General features: G+C 40.9%; 1 protein-coding gene across 1 annotated transcript in view; it reads right to left on the bottom strand.

The window, feature by feature from the left end:
- Positions 1 to 5,633: 5,633 nt before the first annotated feature.
- Positions 5,634 to 18,279, bottom strand: part of CHL1 (cell adhesion molecule L1 like) — a 90,696-nt gene continuing 78,050 nt past the window's right edge. Inside the window, exons 21-27 of the mRNA XM_008501162.2 lie at positions 18,058 to 18,262; positions 17,705 to 17,827; positions 16,257 to 16,436; positions 9,634 to 9,795; positions 8,826 to 8,957; positions 7,921 to 7,993; positions 5,634 to 6,061 (exon numbers count right to left, since the gene is read on the bottom strand). Coding sequence (XP_008499384.1) covers positions 5,845 to 6,061; positions 7,921 to 7,993; positions 8,826 to 8,957; positions 9,634 to 9,795; positions 16,257 to 16,436; positions 17,705 to 17,827; positions 18,058 to 18,262 — 1,092 coding nt within the window. The 3' untranslated portion in view covers positions 5,634 to 5,844. The remainder of the gene's footprint in view (positions 6,062 to 7,920; positions 7,994 to 8,825; positions 8,958 to 9,633; positions 9,796 to 16,256; positions 16,437 to 17,704; positions 17,828 to 18,057; positions 18,263 to 18,279) is intronic.

Raw genomic sequence — 18,279 nt, 5'->3', positions numbered from 1 at the left:
GCCCTCGATGACTTCCTGAGAGGTGATTGCTTGTTAGCACAGTCCTACCAGTGCCTGCCTTTGCACTGAATGTATTCAAAATAATTTTTTTTTTTCAGGTGAAGAATAAATTTTAAAAGCCCAGTAACCTTCCTGCTAAAATGAAGAAGCTAAAAACATGAGAGGAAATAAAAGGTACAAGATTATTTCTTTCACTGAGTGCAGTGCTCTCACAATAGCTCAGAGCCCACGCCAGGGCTGGAAGCCAGGGATTAGAGGATTAGATCTCTCCAATTTCTGTTAAATACATTTGGTTTTTTTTATCCCTAAAAACCAAAAGCCCATCTGACGTGGATTTGTCTGCTGACTTTTAACAAGCAACAGTTTTGCAGTTTCAGGTATCAGATGGGTGTGCATGGAGCTGGTCCTGCCTGGTGAACCTTTTTTCCATGGAGAGGGAGAGTAGAAATAAAGAAATCATATAATGCTGAGTATCGGGGGGGGGAAGTGTCAGGATGACCTTTTGAACACTCAGCAACAAAAGATCTGAGGTGTTTTGGTCTTTATTTTCCCTGGCTAACAAAGAATGCTTGTTGTACTTCTGTATAATGAATACATACAGATCCCAGACTTTCAGCATAAGTGGAGTTTTCCCTAAGGGGTAAGAAGAAAAGAATGAGTATTACTGGGTTGCTAGGTGCCTGAATATTTAAAAAAATCACCATTGATGAGCTGATTGTTAATGAAGAAGAGTAAAGATTCACCCTTCTTGTTTTTAAAGCTTATTTACCATATCCTACAGGCTCAGCTCCTTCCACCTCTGCTCGTGCCTGGCACCTGGAGCTTTTCCTTGCATCTCACAGCTAAATGTATTTTCATTTAATACAGGATAATGTTACTTTTGCAGGTATTCCACATGTCACTTAGCTTAAAGCTCTGTATGCCTGGGAGGTTACCTGATGTTCAGAGACAGAAGCAGGGAATATAAAGCAAGCTACAGGTGCTGACATTGACCCAGGAGATGCTGACACCACAAAAGAAAAGAGGGAATTGACTTCAGGTTTCTGCAGTCCTGCTCCATCCTTGCTTTGGTGCAGATGACATCTAAATGGTTGCTTGTCCACCAGGCCTGACTGTCCCAGAGAAAGCCAAGGGCAGCCTGACCCTGGTGCAGGGACAAGAAAATGAATCCCAGATGACCAGGGCTTGGCATGGCAATTAAATCAGATTCCCAGCAAAGACATTGGGTACCAGGAGAAAAAAAACCAACAACCAAACCCACACCAAAATAAAAACTTGCTGATAGAAGCTAAAGCTTTTGAAGATAACATCAAGTCAACCTTTTATTAGCAAAGTTGTATTTCATGTAAAATGAAAATATCCTTGAAATCCATACGTGCACAGATGCATGATACAAACAGCAACTACAGTACAACACAGTCCTCTAAACCTTTAATAAATGCACACTAACATTTAGCTCCAAAAGTGACATCTGAACGGTGACACCACATTTGCTTTGATCTTTTCTCAGGAAATTACAAAATATCTGGTTGAAAGAAGAAGGAGGAGGAGGAGGAGGAGGAGGAATAATAACAATAATAAAACCAAAGAGACAGAAAGCTTTGGCTCCAACTCAGCTGCTGGCTCCTGCCTGAAAAAAGAATGAATCAGTGCAGATCACTTGAGCCTTTTCCATGAAGGATGTGGAGCTGTAATGTAAACATGAACTGGTACTCCAAGAGGATTTATATGCCTGGTTTGGAAATATTAAACATTATCAGAGATGCAGCTGAGGGCTTGATCTGTTGTGAAACAAAGAAAATTCCCTTAACATCAAGAATTCCCTTTCTTTATGTCCATCCTTCCAGGTACATAACATAATCTTGATTTACCACTCATTTGCAAAATAAGGATTTAAAAAAGGACTAAAAAAATGAAATTAATTTCCCTTCAGAAACGTGCAAGGAGCAAGGAATATCATTCTAACTTCAGTTTACAAAACTGCATGTGGAATTACTGTTAACCCCCCCCCTACCTTTTCTATATAGAAAGATTGTGCTAGTATTTGTTTTCATCTCAAAAATAGAGGCCTGAAAACTTCAATAGAAACCTCTCACACATCAGATCTGATCCATTCAGTCAATGGCAGCAGTTATCAGGAAAAGAACTTCTTATTCAGAACATAACAGAAAAAATATCATAAATCATAAAGTGATATGCTCAGCAGATCCTTCTAAAAGTGGAGTTACAAAGAAGGGCTTTTAATTCATGATGTGTATCTATCCACAGATTTTAATCCAGAGAGGAAAGCCATTTTCTGATTTAGTTCCTAATTCTGTGAAACCCAGAAGGGTTTCACAACCCAGCCTGCAGCCTTCTCCTTGCTGCAGGAAGCTCAAGCAAGGATTTCTTGGGACTGGGTCCCCAAAGTTTGCCAGAGAATGAAGCTGGGGCCATTCCAACAAGTTCTTGACTGTGCAATCACACTTTATATCTGTATTTTTTTATTACTTTAATTTTTTTAAATAGAAACTCAGGACTGAGATGACAATCCATACCCAATCAATGGCACACTGCTCCATGACTGCAAATTCCTCACTTTCATGGGGTTTTTTTTTCCTCATTAGCCAAGAAGAGCTCTTTTTTTTTTTTTTCTGGTTAATCTCATGCATAATCAAAACAGCAAAACCTGTGGAGAAACATCCATCCCTCTCTTGTTCCAGAGGAGACTGCTTAAATCCAGAAGCCAGGATTCCCAAGGTCAGGAAAACCCCTGGATGGAATTGCATCCTGGGTTGACTGAGATATCAAATCTGAAAGTGTCATTTCCCCTCTCACACTTGGCCTGCAGTGGTGGATGGGAACCAAACTAAAAACTAAGAGCCATGGTGCTGGTTATTAATAATTCCCAATTCAAACTGGTCTGCACACTCACATCCCACCAGTCCCAACTCTCTCCTTGCAACAGGAAGGCTGAAATACCTCCCTGGGGTTTTAATTAATAAAAGCCCCACAGATTTCCATCAATTAATTTTAATAAATGCTTCTGGCCAGATTGGAAAAAAAAAAAATATATAAAAATTCTTTGCTTTCATGGATCATTTCAGAACTGCAGCCCAGTGGGTGATGCTTTTTACCCAGCATACATGGCCACACTTCCCCTCACTTGTACCAGACTGCCCTAAAAATACAGTGACAATGCCAAAAAAACTGCTCAGAGAAATGGGAGCTTGCTGGTTTTTTTACTTTTGAAAAGAAATCTTTAATAAACCATTAGTGACCTGCACTTCTTAAGGGATGCTGTAGGAGTGGTACCCTTAGAAGAGAAAATAAAACCTCAACAGGGAAGAAAAAAAATAATAATAATAACAGCAAAAAGAAAAGAAATGAGGTGAGTGAGGTTCCTGGGAGCTTTAGCCACTTCTTTAATATTCATTGGGCATATTCCTCCAAAAGTCAGGGCACTCTGTACAAATTCCACAGCACACCTTTGTGTCACTGCTGAGGTTTAGGCCCCGAGGCACCATGGAACAGCAACATGAAGATTTCAGGATGAGAATTAAAATTTTAATAGAAAAAGTACTCATAGCAGCAGAGATGAGTAGCAGATGAGAGGGATGGCATAAACACCTCTTAGCAGCAAGAGAGGCAGGGGTGGCACAGGGGATTTATATTCATTATTCAATAATTTGACACTCTCTAATAGGATTGGAAATTTCTGTCTGTTGAGCATCAGCATTTTCTGGGACTCCAGTGGAGCTGCAGCCACCCAAAACACAAGAAAAGAGATGACCAGGACTGGGTCAGGTCCAGCCTCACCCTAGGGATGGGTTGGTGGCCCCATGGCTGGGAGAGCTCGGCCAAGCTGAGGGCTGCAGAGTTGGTAAATAAAATCCTGGTGGGAAATGTCTCTGTTGACAAGATACCAATGTTCACATTGCTCCCATTGTGCACTCCCTACCTTTTAGAATTATTTCTTTTTTTTTCCTTATGATTTTTGTTCTTGTTGATTAACAAAACTTACTTGGGACTTTTCCAACATTTGGATTGAGTGAAAAATCAAAACTTTGTGAACAATCAAAAGTGAAAGGCTTGGCCAAGTCCTTCCCACCACTGCCAGGGGGATTTTTGACTCAACTCATCCCTTTGTACTCACAGCATCACTGGAGGGGGAGGCTGGGGTTTGCTCTTCCCAAAACAGAGGCAAAGGAAAGGTCCTGAAAAGGAAAAATTGAAAGAAACCCAAGAATCTGTATTTCTAATGGTTCTTCCTTGTAGCCACTACTGGGAACTTGGCATCAAGAGAGTAATTCCTGCTTTCTCTCTTCCACTGAAGTAAGGGAGACCATGAAGGAGCTGCTGGGGATATTTGCCTAATTCCTACCATGATGCAAAGTAGCTTTTAGGATCTATGTCTCTGGCAGTAACTATTCAAAAATGTTATCATTGAAGTGCCAGTTGTTTGTAAGTGCAAGAAGAAATGAAGCCATAGCAGTACACAAATAAGTATATTCCAAAATACAGATGCTTTTAAAGAGCCTTGGGAGATTCCAATACAAAAAGACCAAAAAAATGTGCTGTCCAGGTTTGCTGAGTTAGTGCTGGGAGAGCCAAAGGAAAGAACTGGATTGCATCCAGCATTCAGTAAACAAAATATAAAGAAACTCTACCATAATATTTTCTCTTTGCTTTTGCTTTCATTTATTTAACAGGGAAGAGCTTGAAAAGAAGAAGACTTTTTGCAAGTCCAGGTCTATTTTCTGTGATATTAGAAAGATGTGAGCTGGAGATGGCTGATAAACACACAGCTCCTCCTGAAACTTAGTTTTGCTGGCCCAAGCTCATATTGAGAAGAAATTCTATTCATTCCTACACAGCTATACAGACTCATGCTAGCAACATGACTCAATTGGAACTCAAACAAGGCTGTTTTTTTCACTTGTGTCAATATTAATATCATATGTACAACGTCTCCATGAAATGTATGCTAGCACACCAATATACAGATAGGAGCCTGACAAGAACATTGTTGATGAGAAATGCAGCTTGCTGAGACTCAGGAAAAACAAATGAAAATACTTTGCTAAGGATGGTGGATGGGAACCCTGTTTTGCCTTGCTACAGGAAAGTTACTGCAGCTTAACTTCTGTAAGGAAATAGTGCCAGCTGCTGGACAGAATGTATGTCCACAAGGTCAGAGCTTCAGCTTTAAAGAGCAATTTTTTTTTCAGTTGATAAAAGTTGCATCTCTTAAGTATTGGGAACTGCAGTCAGCTGTAACCACTAAAACAATTGTAGGAAAATGATGGGGTTTTTCTTGATGACAAATTATACAATATACAGAATATATTTCTCCAGTATTTTAAATTGTTGGTTCTCTCAGTAGGATGCATCGTGTCACTTTGCAGAGTAGTCAGTTAGTTTTGGTTGATTTTCTTGTTTTAGAACCTCTCCAAAGGTGAGGCCACCCCCACTTGAGGGGACAGCACATCCAGATGTGTGTGCAAAGTGACAGCAGCCATAGGAGGGGAAAAAAATCACTGTACAGAGAAACATATCCCAAACCCAAGAAACACACAAATATACACACGTAACACTGAGAAATTCTGGTTTGGTGAGACCCAGTAAGACATTTTGTATAGGAAAAGAATTATTTGATTTGCTTGAATGAGAAGAAAACATTTAGAACTCAGGATGGGAAAAAAAAAATCTTCTTTTAGTGGCAGTGACTTGTTTTTATGTGACCTGGATGTCAGGTTCCAGGCTGGCTCAACTGGAAACCTGTTTCCAATCCCGGGTGGTGACTGGGGAGTTATTAATCAAGCTCAATATCACAATTAACCACAGAGCATTCCTGCTTATCCCTTAGGCGTGGAGAGGAAAAGTTGCTGTAGAACTCCCAGTGCTTTCCACTGATCCTTTTTCCTTAGATCCAGAATAAGCTCCAATAAATGAACCATCTTCATTGAACATCCCATGCTCCCCTTCTCCATAATCTACCAGACTATCAGCGCTCTCCGTGGCTTTAATGTCCCCGTTTATTGACTGCAGGCTGCCTTTCAGGGGCTTTTCATCGCTGTCACTACAAAACAAAGAAAGGCCTTTCCAAAAATCTAGCTTTGAATGGGCAAGCAAGGAACCTCCTCTTTTTTTTTGGGGGGGGAAAGAAAGCAGCAGGAGGGAAGAGCGAGGGAAACGTTTCGAGGTGGGGACGTGGAGAAAGGTTGGGTCCTGAGAGTCCTGCTTGGTCAGACAGGTCACCTACACCCCCCTGAAGTCCCCTCAGCCAGGATTTTGTGGTTATTAAACCAGTGGAATTAGTTAAAGAGGCAAACAGCAATGAAAACTGCACAGGAATTCTGGGTTTTGTTCCTTTTTGCCTCTCTGACCCTTGAACAGTGAGAAGAATGGGCAGAAAGTGAAGGTGAACAAGGAGGAAATGTTGGGAAGATCTGGAGGGATTTGGGCTGGTGTCAGGGCCTTGGAACCTTAGGGAAAGGGAAATTTTCATTTTACAAAACACTGAGGCTCTTTCTTTCATTTGTCTTGGGAGGTGGGTGGGGGAACCGATGTGATACTGGGAGATCAGGCACCAGCTGTAGGTTCTACCTCCCTGCTTTGTGAGCATCTGTTTGATTTCAGATGATTAACAAGGGGGTTTAACCTTTATTTTCATTTATTCTGTTCTTATCTTACTGTAAGTGATGAAATTTTTCTCTCCTAAAGGGAAGGAACAGGGCAAAATGAAAGCAGGACCTGAGTGTCTGCCCATCTTCCATGGCAAGTTCATGAAGAAGGAGAGACTCACCTCCAAAATTGAGGAAAAAAAAGAAATATCCACATAATTAATAATCCATTCCTCATAACAGCACCAGGGAAGAACCAAAGCAGCCTGACTGAAAGGATGTTTGGGGGATTGGGGACATAGATTTAAGGATTATTAAAAAAAAAACCAAATTAAGCCTCTGAACTAGGAAGATAATCAGAATTATGGTCCTTGCTAATGCCAATTCAGTGTCAGAGCTTTGGTAATGTCATCTGAAGAAGGAGAGAAACACACCTGGACTTGACCCCTTCAGCAGGGAATCAATTATGAACACAACCAATATAGCAGAAATGTTTGTTACTGTTTTGCACATGGAATTTCTATTAATAAAAAAAGACAGGTTTGGAATTTGGGGGAAAGGGAAGGGGTTGAAGTTATTAACCTCAGGACTTTCTTACCTTTCTAAATATTTGTCCCATTAGAAAGCATTAAAAATTAAATAAAGATGAAATTATGCAGAAAACAAAACAAAACAAAACAAAAAACTAATCCAGTACAAATAATGTAGAATATACAAGTGGGATTTCAACATATTGCACTTTTGTTTTCCACTATATCATGGTTATAGAATATTATAAACTTTGATTAATTTAAAGTAGCCAAAGTAATTATTTCAGCTCTCCTACAGAACATCCTGTAGTGAGGGTTGTTGGGTTCTTTGCCATCTATTTCAGACTTTTTTTCAGATTTTTTTTCTTCCACAACAGGGAAATTCCTCATATTCCACCATTTGGGCCTGATTGGGTTCCAGAAACTCACTTTATGAAGGCATAAGAGTTTCTGTAATGATTTCAGTGGGCATTAAACTAGGCACCCAAATTAGCATATATATTTACATTATTCATACAATGCCAAAAAAAAAGAAATAAAATAAAAAAAAAAAGTGAAAAATAATCAGTGATGCATCAACATCTAGTCATATCCCAGCTTGGATGGATTGAAGTCCACTGGGTATACCTTTATATTCCCACTATTATCCACTCCTCTGAGGTTTGCTTTGGAAATGAAAAACAGCATTAATTGCATGCTATAAAAATGTCCTAAATAAAGATGACATCTGGAAACAAACCAAACCCCAACAAACACAAACGCTTGCAAAAGCAGTTCCTATTTACCTATATTCCCCAAAGATTTCATCTTTTATTGATTGAGCTTCAGGATCTGGATGCAAATCTTCTTTTTCTTTCACTGTACAAATAAAATAAAGCACAGATCTGTATGCTGGGTTCTGCTGTGGATTTTTCTTTTTGCAGGTGCAATGGGAAAACCACTTGGCATCCCCTACAGCCCAGCCTGGAGGGCACCAGCTCCCAGGGTTGTCTGCCTGGACACCACCAGCATTTTTCCATCAAGGGGCTGGGGCCATTCTCTACTTTTTTTAAGCAAGCAAGCAAGTGTTTATAGAATCACAGAAGGGTTTGGGTTGGAAGGGACCTTTAAAGGCCATCTAGTCCAACCCCCCTGGTTGGGACATCTTCAATTAGATCAGGTTGCTCCAAGCCCTGTCCAACCTAACCTGGAGTGTTTGTAGGGATGGGGCATCTCCCAGCTCACTGAGCAACCAGATTTATGCTTAAATATTTATGCTTAAATCCTCATTGATTGCTTTGAAGATGACAGGGTTACTTTTAGGAAAATATTTCATTGTTAAGCAGCCTAGTTGTGTGATAGGACCTCAAGTAGGAGCTATCTGGTGGAGGGTGAGCTGGAAGTCCTGCTAGGGGGGCTCAGAGGTGCAGCTGGTGAAGGACATGGGCTCTACAGCTGGATTAAACACTGGAAGGTTCAACGAGCACTACCAAAGCCTTGGCATGATCTCTAACCAGCTCACAGCACTATCTCACCCAGAGAGCACAGTTTCACTTATATTCATTACACTCCACTCTGCAGAGATTTATCAAAAGCTGCAAATCCTAATTGGATGCTTCTGCTCGTGGCTTTGCAGCCTCCAGTGATAAAAGTCTGAAGGATGCTTGTTATTAACAAGTGAACACAGAGAAAGGACAATAAATCCATTTACCTGAATATTTCCCTCCTTTATTTCTTCTGACAAAGCAGACAGTGAGCAGCAGCAGGGTGAGCAGAGCGATGGCACACATCAGTCCAATAAACCACCCCTGGGTGGAAATTCCATCATAAATGCCAGCGTAGGCTTTGTGAGACAGAAGAGGAGTCAAAAAAGAAGAACATTAATCAGAGGAAGAGGGCATCACCCCGCTAGAACATGAATATAGAACATTTTCTTCACCAGATCTTAATTGAATCAGGCTCTCGCCACTTATTGTGTTCAACTTAAAGAATTGCAAGGCAGAAATATGGCCAGAGTGTGACATTTTTAGGCTTAAGGGGGATGTGCAGTCTACCAGCCACAAAACAGACATTTTGGAAAGGTAATTCTGAGACAGCAGTTGACTCAAAGGATTAATGCCAAACAGGAAAGCTGCACAGGGATTTGTTAAGCCTCTCATCATGCAAAAGCAGTTTTGTGCAAGAAATTGAGTTAAAAGTGCACCTGATGCATGCAGACCACTGGACTGGCACTCTAAACATGGATTAAATCACAGCACTACCCTTTCAAAAACCACACAGGGGGGGCAAAGTGTTTTGCAAAGGTTTGGTCATGGTGCCAGGCTCCTGGTTGCCAAGCAAGGCACGAGGCTCAGCCAAGAGCAGTGGCCACGTTTGTGCTCCCTGCAAGGGTCAACTTAAAAAAAAAATAAATCACAGGACAGAACTAGGCTGTTCTGCACACCCTAGGATGTCACCTCAGTGTTTATTTACATGCAGGAGAAATCTTTTATCACCTCAAAGGGGTTTTTGTGTCTCACCTCTCCCCCTGGTCTCAATTACATCTTCAAAAATGCTATTGTTATCAACCCAGTTCTTAGTCACTAGACGAACTGTGTATTCAGTTCCAGGCTCAAGTGCCTCAACGGGGTGAAACTTTTGGGTGGGCTTTACTGCTTCTGAAATCTTCCCGATCCCTTTACCTATGGAATGTACATATTCAAGTCATATTGATTAATGGCATTCGTTGAACAAAAGGCCAGTGAAATGCAGAGTTACACAGAAAGGAAGCAGCACACATGTAAGACACGTTGGGATTTCTTTCATTTCTCATCAGATTTTCAAAAGCAGGCAGTAAACTGGAAAAAAAATAAATTAAATAAATTCCCCCCGTTCAATTTTAATATCCCAGCAGATAACATAAACAGCAGAGTGAAGTAATCCTGATGTTTATGAAGGGTTTTGTACATTTCCCAGGATGAGAGTTAATATTGATGGGGGATTATGGATCTGCTTTAACTAACGTGGGCTTAAAAAATTACAACTTGAGAAGGGGCTCGCATTGTATGGATAATCTGGGGGCTGATGCTTCTCCCATTAAACAGAGCTCAGCAGGGAAGCACAGACAGCTTGTTATCTGGAAACTGATTCTTCCGTGTTCCATGGAAAAAATGATCACTGGGATTTGTACTTGGGTCTCCCCTGATGGTGCTTTTCCATGTCCTTTAAAATTCCACAACACCTGCACAAAGCGTGGCTTTAGGTAGAGCTGAAATTTGCTTTTAAATGGCTAATCAGGCATTTAAATGCTTCTGGTGAGTTTAATTTTGATGGAGAGGGAGAAAGGAAATTCCAGGAGCCTCTAGGTTTAGAGTCCTTTTACTTGCAAAACAGTTACTGTTGGTTCTGCCTGCAATAAGGTTGCAGGGTATTAAATAAATGTGTTTAAAATAGCATCTGTGGATAAACAAATATACAGAATAAAGGACACCAACAGAGGATAGCAGTCATTGCTTGTTCTTAGAAGCAAATTCAGCATTTTGGGTTGTCATGGGGGATGTTTTGTTTAACCAAGGGTTGGAAGGGAGGGTTTTCCCTGCTCTCCAGTGCAGGAGAAGCATTTAGGAGGCTGCACTTCATAAAGCCAACACTTGATGTGTGTTCAGTTGCCTGATCTGCCTGCTTTATCCAAACTCATCCAAACTAAGGACTGAGCACACGGTGTAAGTTGAAAACTACTTGACCAATTAGCACTGGCAGTAAAATAATGCTCATTAATACTCCCACTAGTAAACAAGCAAAGCAAGAAGCTTGCAGAGATTAAGGCTTAGCTGACAGCTGAAGGATAAAAAGAAAAAAGATTAACAGAAATCCAGGCACCATCAAAGCAGCAGTTCAAGATAAGTTTTCCAAGCAAACTACATGTATTACAATAAGCAGTTAAATTAGTAGACCACTGGGACACCAAGAGCTGAAATAAATACTGCTGGTACTGAAGCACAACTTATTAGCATAAATTAACCCATCTATCAGTAAATTTTGGCTAAATGAAGTATGTGGAACAGAGCTATTAATTCTAAACAGCCTGCAAAGGAAACGAGAGGATACCACAGGTACATTGTAATTCTGTGCTCTAAAATCAAGACATCAGAAAAACCTATTTAGTGAAAACATCATCCATAAAGTAAAAGGAATTGTTGTGAACCTTCAGCCCCATTATCATTAAATACCATAAAACACTTCTGCAGGACAGGACAGCCACACAGCACAGCTCTCCATAGGAAGCATTTCTGCTTAATTCCTAGAAAGCAAAATGCTTCATCCTGAGGCTCAGCAGTAGCTCACAGCTTGTGCTTCAGGTGTGCATCTTCTTAAACCAACTTATCCAGTCCATATCTACCACCTAGTTAATTCCCAGCTCATCCCAGCCTCTTCTTTTGGAACAGAAACAAAAAGGAGGAATGGATATGGCTGGAAAAGAACCCATTTTTCTGCCAGGTTCAGCCCCAGGGTAGGGATGGGATTCCTGTGACTTCCACACAATTTTTTCTGCTCTGTGTTACACACTCAAGAGAGCACCAGAGAGGAGAAAACATCACTAACTGGGGCAGTGTTTGGTTCTGGGCTAGAAAAAGCAGTGTAGCATCCTGCAAAAGAAAAGCAAAGATGTCCAGATAAAGCAATGCTCAACATACTGAAAGGTCAGTGAGCTGCAGAAATTAGCTCCAGAAAATTGAAAGCAGCTGGGTTAGGGATTTAATCTACAATAAGGGAGAAGAAACATTAGTAATAAAGGCATATCACCAGCACTTCTCATCTTCCCCCCACTATTTATCAGCCATACCATGGGACCTGCATGAACATTAAACACTGAACTGCAATTTTACAATATTCCTACTGGGCTTTGAGATTTATGAGAACAAGAGAACACACATTTTTTATAGGAGCTTATGGTATAAAGGAACAAACAATATAAACTGCCCCCAAAGACTTACAAGTGCGCTAGTTCTCCAAAAGTTAGCACATCTGTTCTAAAACTTACTTATTTGAAAGAGCTGGGAGTCTAAGAGCTGCACACTAATTGTGGGCAACATCTTCATTTATAACCATCCCTATCTAAATACATCTGCTGCAAGAACTGGAAAGTTGAACTTTCATTAATTTTCCCCTACTGCCTGGCTATTAGAAGTGTATAAATATGCAGCACCAGCCTCCTTCATCTTCTGGGCTTCTTTAGTGCAGGAGGGAATTCAAGCAATATTAGGGATGTTTTAAACTATAGAGATTAGTAAACCTGCTGTGTTTAGTCTATTGAGGAGAATTTATAGGTGAGTTAGTTAGTCCTGAATGCCATTTGTAGGAGAAATCTGAGATGGGAGAAGACAAGGTATGGCTTGTTCATCTCTTGCTGCTTTAGCTCTGTGCTGAGCACCCTGGAGCAGGCTGACACGAGAAAAAGAAAAAAAAAAATAATAATAGCAAAACCTAACAGTTAATAGCAAGTACTCCAAGATTGATATCTTTAGTAGATTATATTTAAGATGCTTATTTTTCTTGCTAAAAATTCTTTTTCCCCTCCAGGCTGTGTGCAGCACCCAGGCTGGCAGGAGGGTTCCCAACCCTGGCATCAGCACCAAGGTTTGATGGGCTGCAAGTGCCCTGGCTGGAGAGGAGGCAGCAGAGGGGTAGAAATGCCAGAAAACCAAACTTTTCTCCAAGATTGAATCAGATCCTTTTGATCATGAGCACACAGGGTATATTCTAGGGGTTGCTGGTAATAATACCAGTGGTTCCAGATGGTTAAGGCCATCTGTATTTTTCCTTTTTCTGTATTTTTCCTTTTTCTGTATTTTTCCTTTTTCACTGTGCTGGTGGCAAAAGAGAACAAACCCCTTATGTTTTCTTACAAATGGTTTTTCTCCTCATCTTATGGTGTGTCAGGAAGGTTGGTTGGAGCCTTCTGGCAAAGATTTTCAAAAACCCTGTGGGATTTAAGTGCCAATTGCCATTGAAATGTAATGAAAGTACTGAACTCCCATTATCCAGCTTCTCTTTAAAATCAAACTACAGTTGGACAGCTTCCTCTGGATGAATTTTTCATTAAGGCTTGAATTTCTGGACACATAGTAATCAGTCTCATCATGTAATACGTGTTTAGTAATCCTCAAGAAACACTGGTGGCTAGATGAAAAGCAGCTTTATGTTAAAGAAGGGCTGCTATATTAAATTCATTTTTTTCACTTCTGCAAGAACATTATTATTTTGTGTTCTGTTTCTGAGGGCTAATGACCACTGAGGGATTGACATTTTCAAGGGGAAAATTAATTGCCTTGTAGGTCATTTGCCTGGAAATCAAAAGTTAAAGAGATAAACTCATTTCCTAAAGGCAGAATACCTTCCTTTGTGGAATGATACCAAGATGAAGCCACAAAAATTAAACTATTATTTATTCTGCAGCACAACACAAATATCCTTTTGCCCAGGTTCTTTGGGATCATTGGCAGCATTTTATTAACTACTGATGAAGATCTCTGGCCATGTATCAGCTTCTCATATCTGGGCAATTTTGGCTGGGTTTAAGATCTTTCATAAGAAAGAGACCTTTTATTTTTTATTTTTTATTTCCTTGACTTTGTACTTGCTGCCTACACCACTGTGGCCGAGTCCTGCACCAAGGATGCTATAAAGGGAAGATTTTATTATCACCTCCTGCTATTTCTCACTAATTCCAGTGGGTTTGTGTTTAATCTAAGAGACAAATGTTAAAGTGTGGTTTTCCTCTGATAAGCAATTCTACAGACAGAGTCTCCTCTGCAGGAAGTGGTGCTGCCCAGCCCAGGGCTCCCCTGAGGATGCAGGATGTGCCCCTGCTCCACTACAGGATGGAGAAAGAGAGAGATGAGCCCCAAATGGGCTTTTCTCAGCAGTATTCACTCCTTGACTCTTTGGTCAAGTGGTGCTAACCCAAAAGAATGTGTTCCTGGCAAAAACCTGAATGGTGGATTCCCAGAGGAAGAAGCTGCAGTTGCAGACAAAGGGTTGGATCCACACACTTTTCTCTACAGGGAGCTACAGATATTTAACTGAGAGGAATTGGGTTTTTTTTACTAAATTTAGTTATTCACACCACTGCAAACTCATTTTCAGATGAGCTGCACATCAATTACAGGCTGGGAAATTATCATTTTGAGCACAAGTTTTTCCTACACTGTTTTTTAATGGTGACACATACTCACATATTAAAAAAAAAAAAAAAAAAAAAAAAGAGGCTGAGTTTCCTTTTTGATTCCAGACTGCAGGAAGAACCTTTACTTTGCAAGGAGAACTGTGCAAAGAAATGAAAGCAACAGCAGAGAAGCAGATCCAAGTGAAAAATATGAATCCAGCCATAGCTTCCAGCTCAATGTCTCCATTCCCTGGCTGAATGCATCCCAAAATCCTGACCTCCCCTTGGCACAGCCTGCAAAGGCTCTGAGGCAGCAGTGGAAGCTATTCAAAGTTCAAAGGCTTAAAATGAAGATGAGAGCTTTATGTTTTTATTCCTAAAAGCAGAAGACAGTGGATATAGAAACAGTGAATCAAATCCCAGAGAAACCTGGAGTGCTCTGTCAGGGAGTTTCATTTCAGAGGGCACATTTTAGATCTGTCCTTTCAGGGGGTCATTTTAAAGGATAAACTTTGACTTTCAAAATCACTCTCTTCTTTCAAAATGAGAGATTGTTTTAATTTTGAGCAATCACCTTATTTCACATACCAGAGCTTAAAACCCCAAGAAGGTCCCTGAAAAGAGGGATTTTTTTTTTTTCAGTGTATCATGTTCAGTTGAAAAATGCCCAAACAATTTATCTAGCAAATAACAACACAAAACTCTTAATGACATTTCAGTGAGAGATGCAGTGTTCTAATTTAGGGTGGCTTGAGGACCAAGGAACACACATTAATCACAGACCTGGACTCTCCTTTTAAGCATATCAGGCAGGGATGTGTATCATAAAATCTGGCAAGGTTATTCTAAGTCATAGACTTTCAAGTGGCCCAAAAAGCAGAGTATTTTTGCTGCCCAATGAAGGCCAGAAAAGGTAAGAAAGTAGATGAAATTGTGTATTTTTAGCTTGGAGAAGGAAAAAGAAAAAACAACCCACAAAAGCTTTTAATTTCATTAATGAGGAATGATTTTTAAACCATGCTGACAGACATCTAGTTACCATCACCTGAGTACTTGTACACTACAGGGAGCCTGGGGGCTACAGGTCAGTGGGGAAGGGGTTTCACTACTCAAGAAATTGGATTCTATTCATGCTTTGATCCTGAACTGGGAAAAGATGAGTTTCAAATAGTTTTTACTTGTTTTACCAGTAGCTGAAAAGATTCTGCAACTCAGAAGTCCAATAGAATGGTGTGCAACAAGAACCATTTTTCTCTTTGATATCAACTATGTTCCAGAGTGTTATCATGGCTAAAAATGATGAAGCCAGGGCTCTTATCACATTCTCCCTCTCCTTCCCCATGGTAAGTGCACAGCAATGGGTTCTGATTAATAGCAAGGGCTGGTTCCTTGGTACTGCAGAGTTTTCAGAATTGCTGAGCACAATACATTTTATTTCATTTCATCTGAATGAGAAAGATGACCTATCACACAGTGCTTGGGATTTTCCTTTAAATTACTCAACATCAGTGCTTTAGGATAGGGTAAGTAGCACACAAATACTCACTTCCAGCCTCTGATAAAATAATAACAAAATCATGGTTCAAATGTACTGCAGTCAGCTTGCTGCTGATCTGGATTTTCCATATCAAATACCTGCCCTTAATGTTGCTGACAGTCCCTCATCTACCCCAGAAGGCCAGAACTGGTTTTTTTTATAATATTACTAAGAACAGATTATTTAGATCTTCAGTTTTCTGTTGGTAACTAAATGCAATTCCATTATTCTAGTAGGGCTTAAAGAGAAAAGAAGACAGAAATGGTAGAGCAAAATGCAAGAGTTAATCTCTGCTTTTCTAAAGAGCCACATGGCCACATCAAAAAGTTCATTGATTATTCCAGTGGAAAGAGAGACAGATTTATTTCCTCTCATTACAAAGGAGCCTGGAATATTCTCAATAGATTTTCCCATGATCATTAGAGCTCCTCTGCCCAAAAACACATTGCCTGTTCACTTACTCCCTTGAGCCATGGTCAATCCTTCTTCAGTGAGAGCCTTCCCACAGCCTTTGACTGTACAAGCCTTGACATAGAACTTGTACTTGGTGCTGGAGCTGAGCCCTGAGAGCCTCCAGCTGAGCGTGGAGTGGTTGGTGAGGCTGATGTCAGTCAGAGGGCCAATCTCATGGGTTTCATTGACTGCAAGGAAAAGGGCAGAGATCAGATCCCCGAAGGCTACAGCCAGGAAAAGTGGCATGAAAGCTCTGGCAAGGGGTATCTTGCCACACTCTGCAGCATCTCCCTTCCTGCTGAGCACTGAGATGGGATTTATCCCCCCTGTGTCAATCTCCTCACAACTGGCTGAGTTATTACTGCTCTGAAAAAGCCTTCTGGTTCTACAAACACTGAGAGGGAGGTAACAGTGACCATCTCCTAGATCATTAAACACATGTAAATTGCTTCTTGCTTTGCTTCCAAACATCTGCAAACCTTTGCAAGCAAGTTAAGGGATGACTGCTCTGCTTTGTTCCCTCTGCCTTGGCACTGCTGGAAGCTGGAGGAGGAATTCTGTCTCCCAGACTGCCTGAATGGGTCCACTCTCTGCCCATAGTTATCCAAACCAAAGTGAAAATCCAGCCTTCAGACCCAGCTTGACAAAGGGCAGTCTTGTTATCAGTCCTGTTATTTTTTTTTTGTTAGGTAGCACACATCCCTGTCCAGTTTGACCCTTGATGAACATATAAAATGCCCTGAATTTTCACCACACCTCACAGCTGCTGGTGTGGCAATCTGGAACCAACACTGGACCTTGCCTGAGGTTATCTGCTCAGAGTCTCTTCCCAGCTACTCAGCTCCTTCAGAGGCAAGAAAGAAAGAACCACCCTGGTGTTTAGTTGGGTCTCAGTGTAGTTACTCAACAACAAAGAATCATTAAGGTTGGAAAGGACCTCTAGAGCATCAAGTCCAACTATCAATGTGAAGCCAACCAACATGAGTCAGGGCAGAGGTGTCTGCATTGCTGCTGGGGTATTGCACGGGCAGGAGATCCTCAGTGACATCTGTGAACACTGAACAAATGTCACCAAGTGTTCTCTACACAAATCATTTGTGTTGGTAGGCTTCCCCTCAGTAAATGCATCTACAGTTTATGGGTCTGCTTAATTACTGCCTTAGGTATAATCTGCAACTATGGAATAACTGAATTATGAATAAATGTGGAATAGGGCATGGCAGCAATGTGAGCTTCCATGGAAAACTTTTCCAGTGGAAGGTGTCCTTGGCCTGCCCTCTAGAGGCTCTGTGTGCATCCCAGCTCAAAAATACCCATCCTGATGCTGATTTCAGAAACTGCCCTCCTCATCAGATATTCTCCTAAATAATTGCACATAAAAACATTTTTTTAACTTATTTTTTTTCTTAACTAATATTAATGCTCAAATTCTAAATGAAGTGCAATGAGCACGTACTCATCTGGTACTGCAAAACGTAGCCTGTGAGGTGGCCATTTGCTTTCTTGGGAAGTCCCCACAGCAGGGTGACAGAGTCCTTGTCAAAGTTCAGGATCCTCAGAAAACGTGGTTGTTCAGGGACTGGAAGAGACAGGGATGAGTTTTCAGAGAAGATTGAACAGCTCTGCTTCCACACATACTTATTAAATCCAGTCCTAGTTTAGCTCAGCACATACAGCTCCCCCTTTCTCATGAAGGGGTTTATGAATGTTGGAGATCTTACGATCACTTAAATAAGGAAATCAGCTTGCCTTGTGGTATGGACAGCTTCTGTTTATGTCCCTCCATCCCATATCCCCATGTTGTCTTACCTCCTTCAGGGGTTTCAAACACAACAGGGGAGCTTTCTGGGCCATCTCCTTTGCCGTTGTAAGCCAAAACTGTTAAGCGGAATTCGCTGAAGGGCTCCAGACCAGGAATCATCCCATAGTTCCTGTCTCCTACAAACGTTAGGAAGTGTTTCTCTGGGTGATGCCTTTTTCCATCCAGCATGCTTTTTGTTTTCCACCAACTGACCTGCATTGAGATTGGCA

The sequence above is a fragment of the Calypte anna genome, chromosome 12, assembly GCF_003957555.1.
Source record: "Calypte anna isolate BGI_N300 chromosome 12, bCalAnn1_v1.p, whole genome shotgun sequence".
NCBI classification, from domain to species: domain Eukaryota; kingdom Metazoa; phylum Chordata; class Aves; order Apodiformes; family Trochilidae; genus Calypte; species Calypte anna.
The sequence above is the reverse complement of the archived record's forward strand: the minus strand, read 5'-3'. Positions and strand labels throughout refer to the sequence as shown.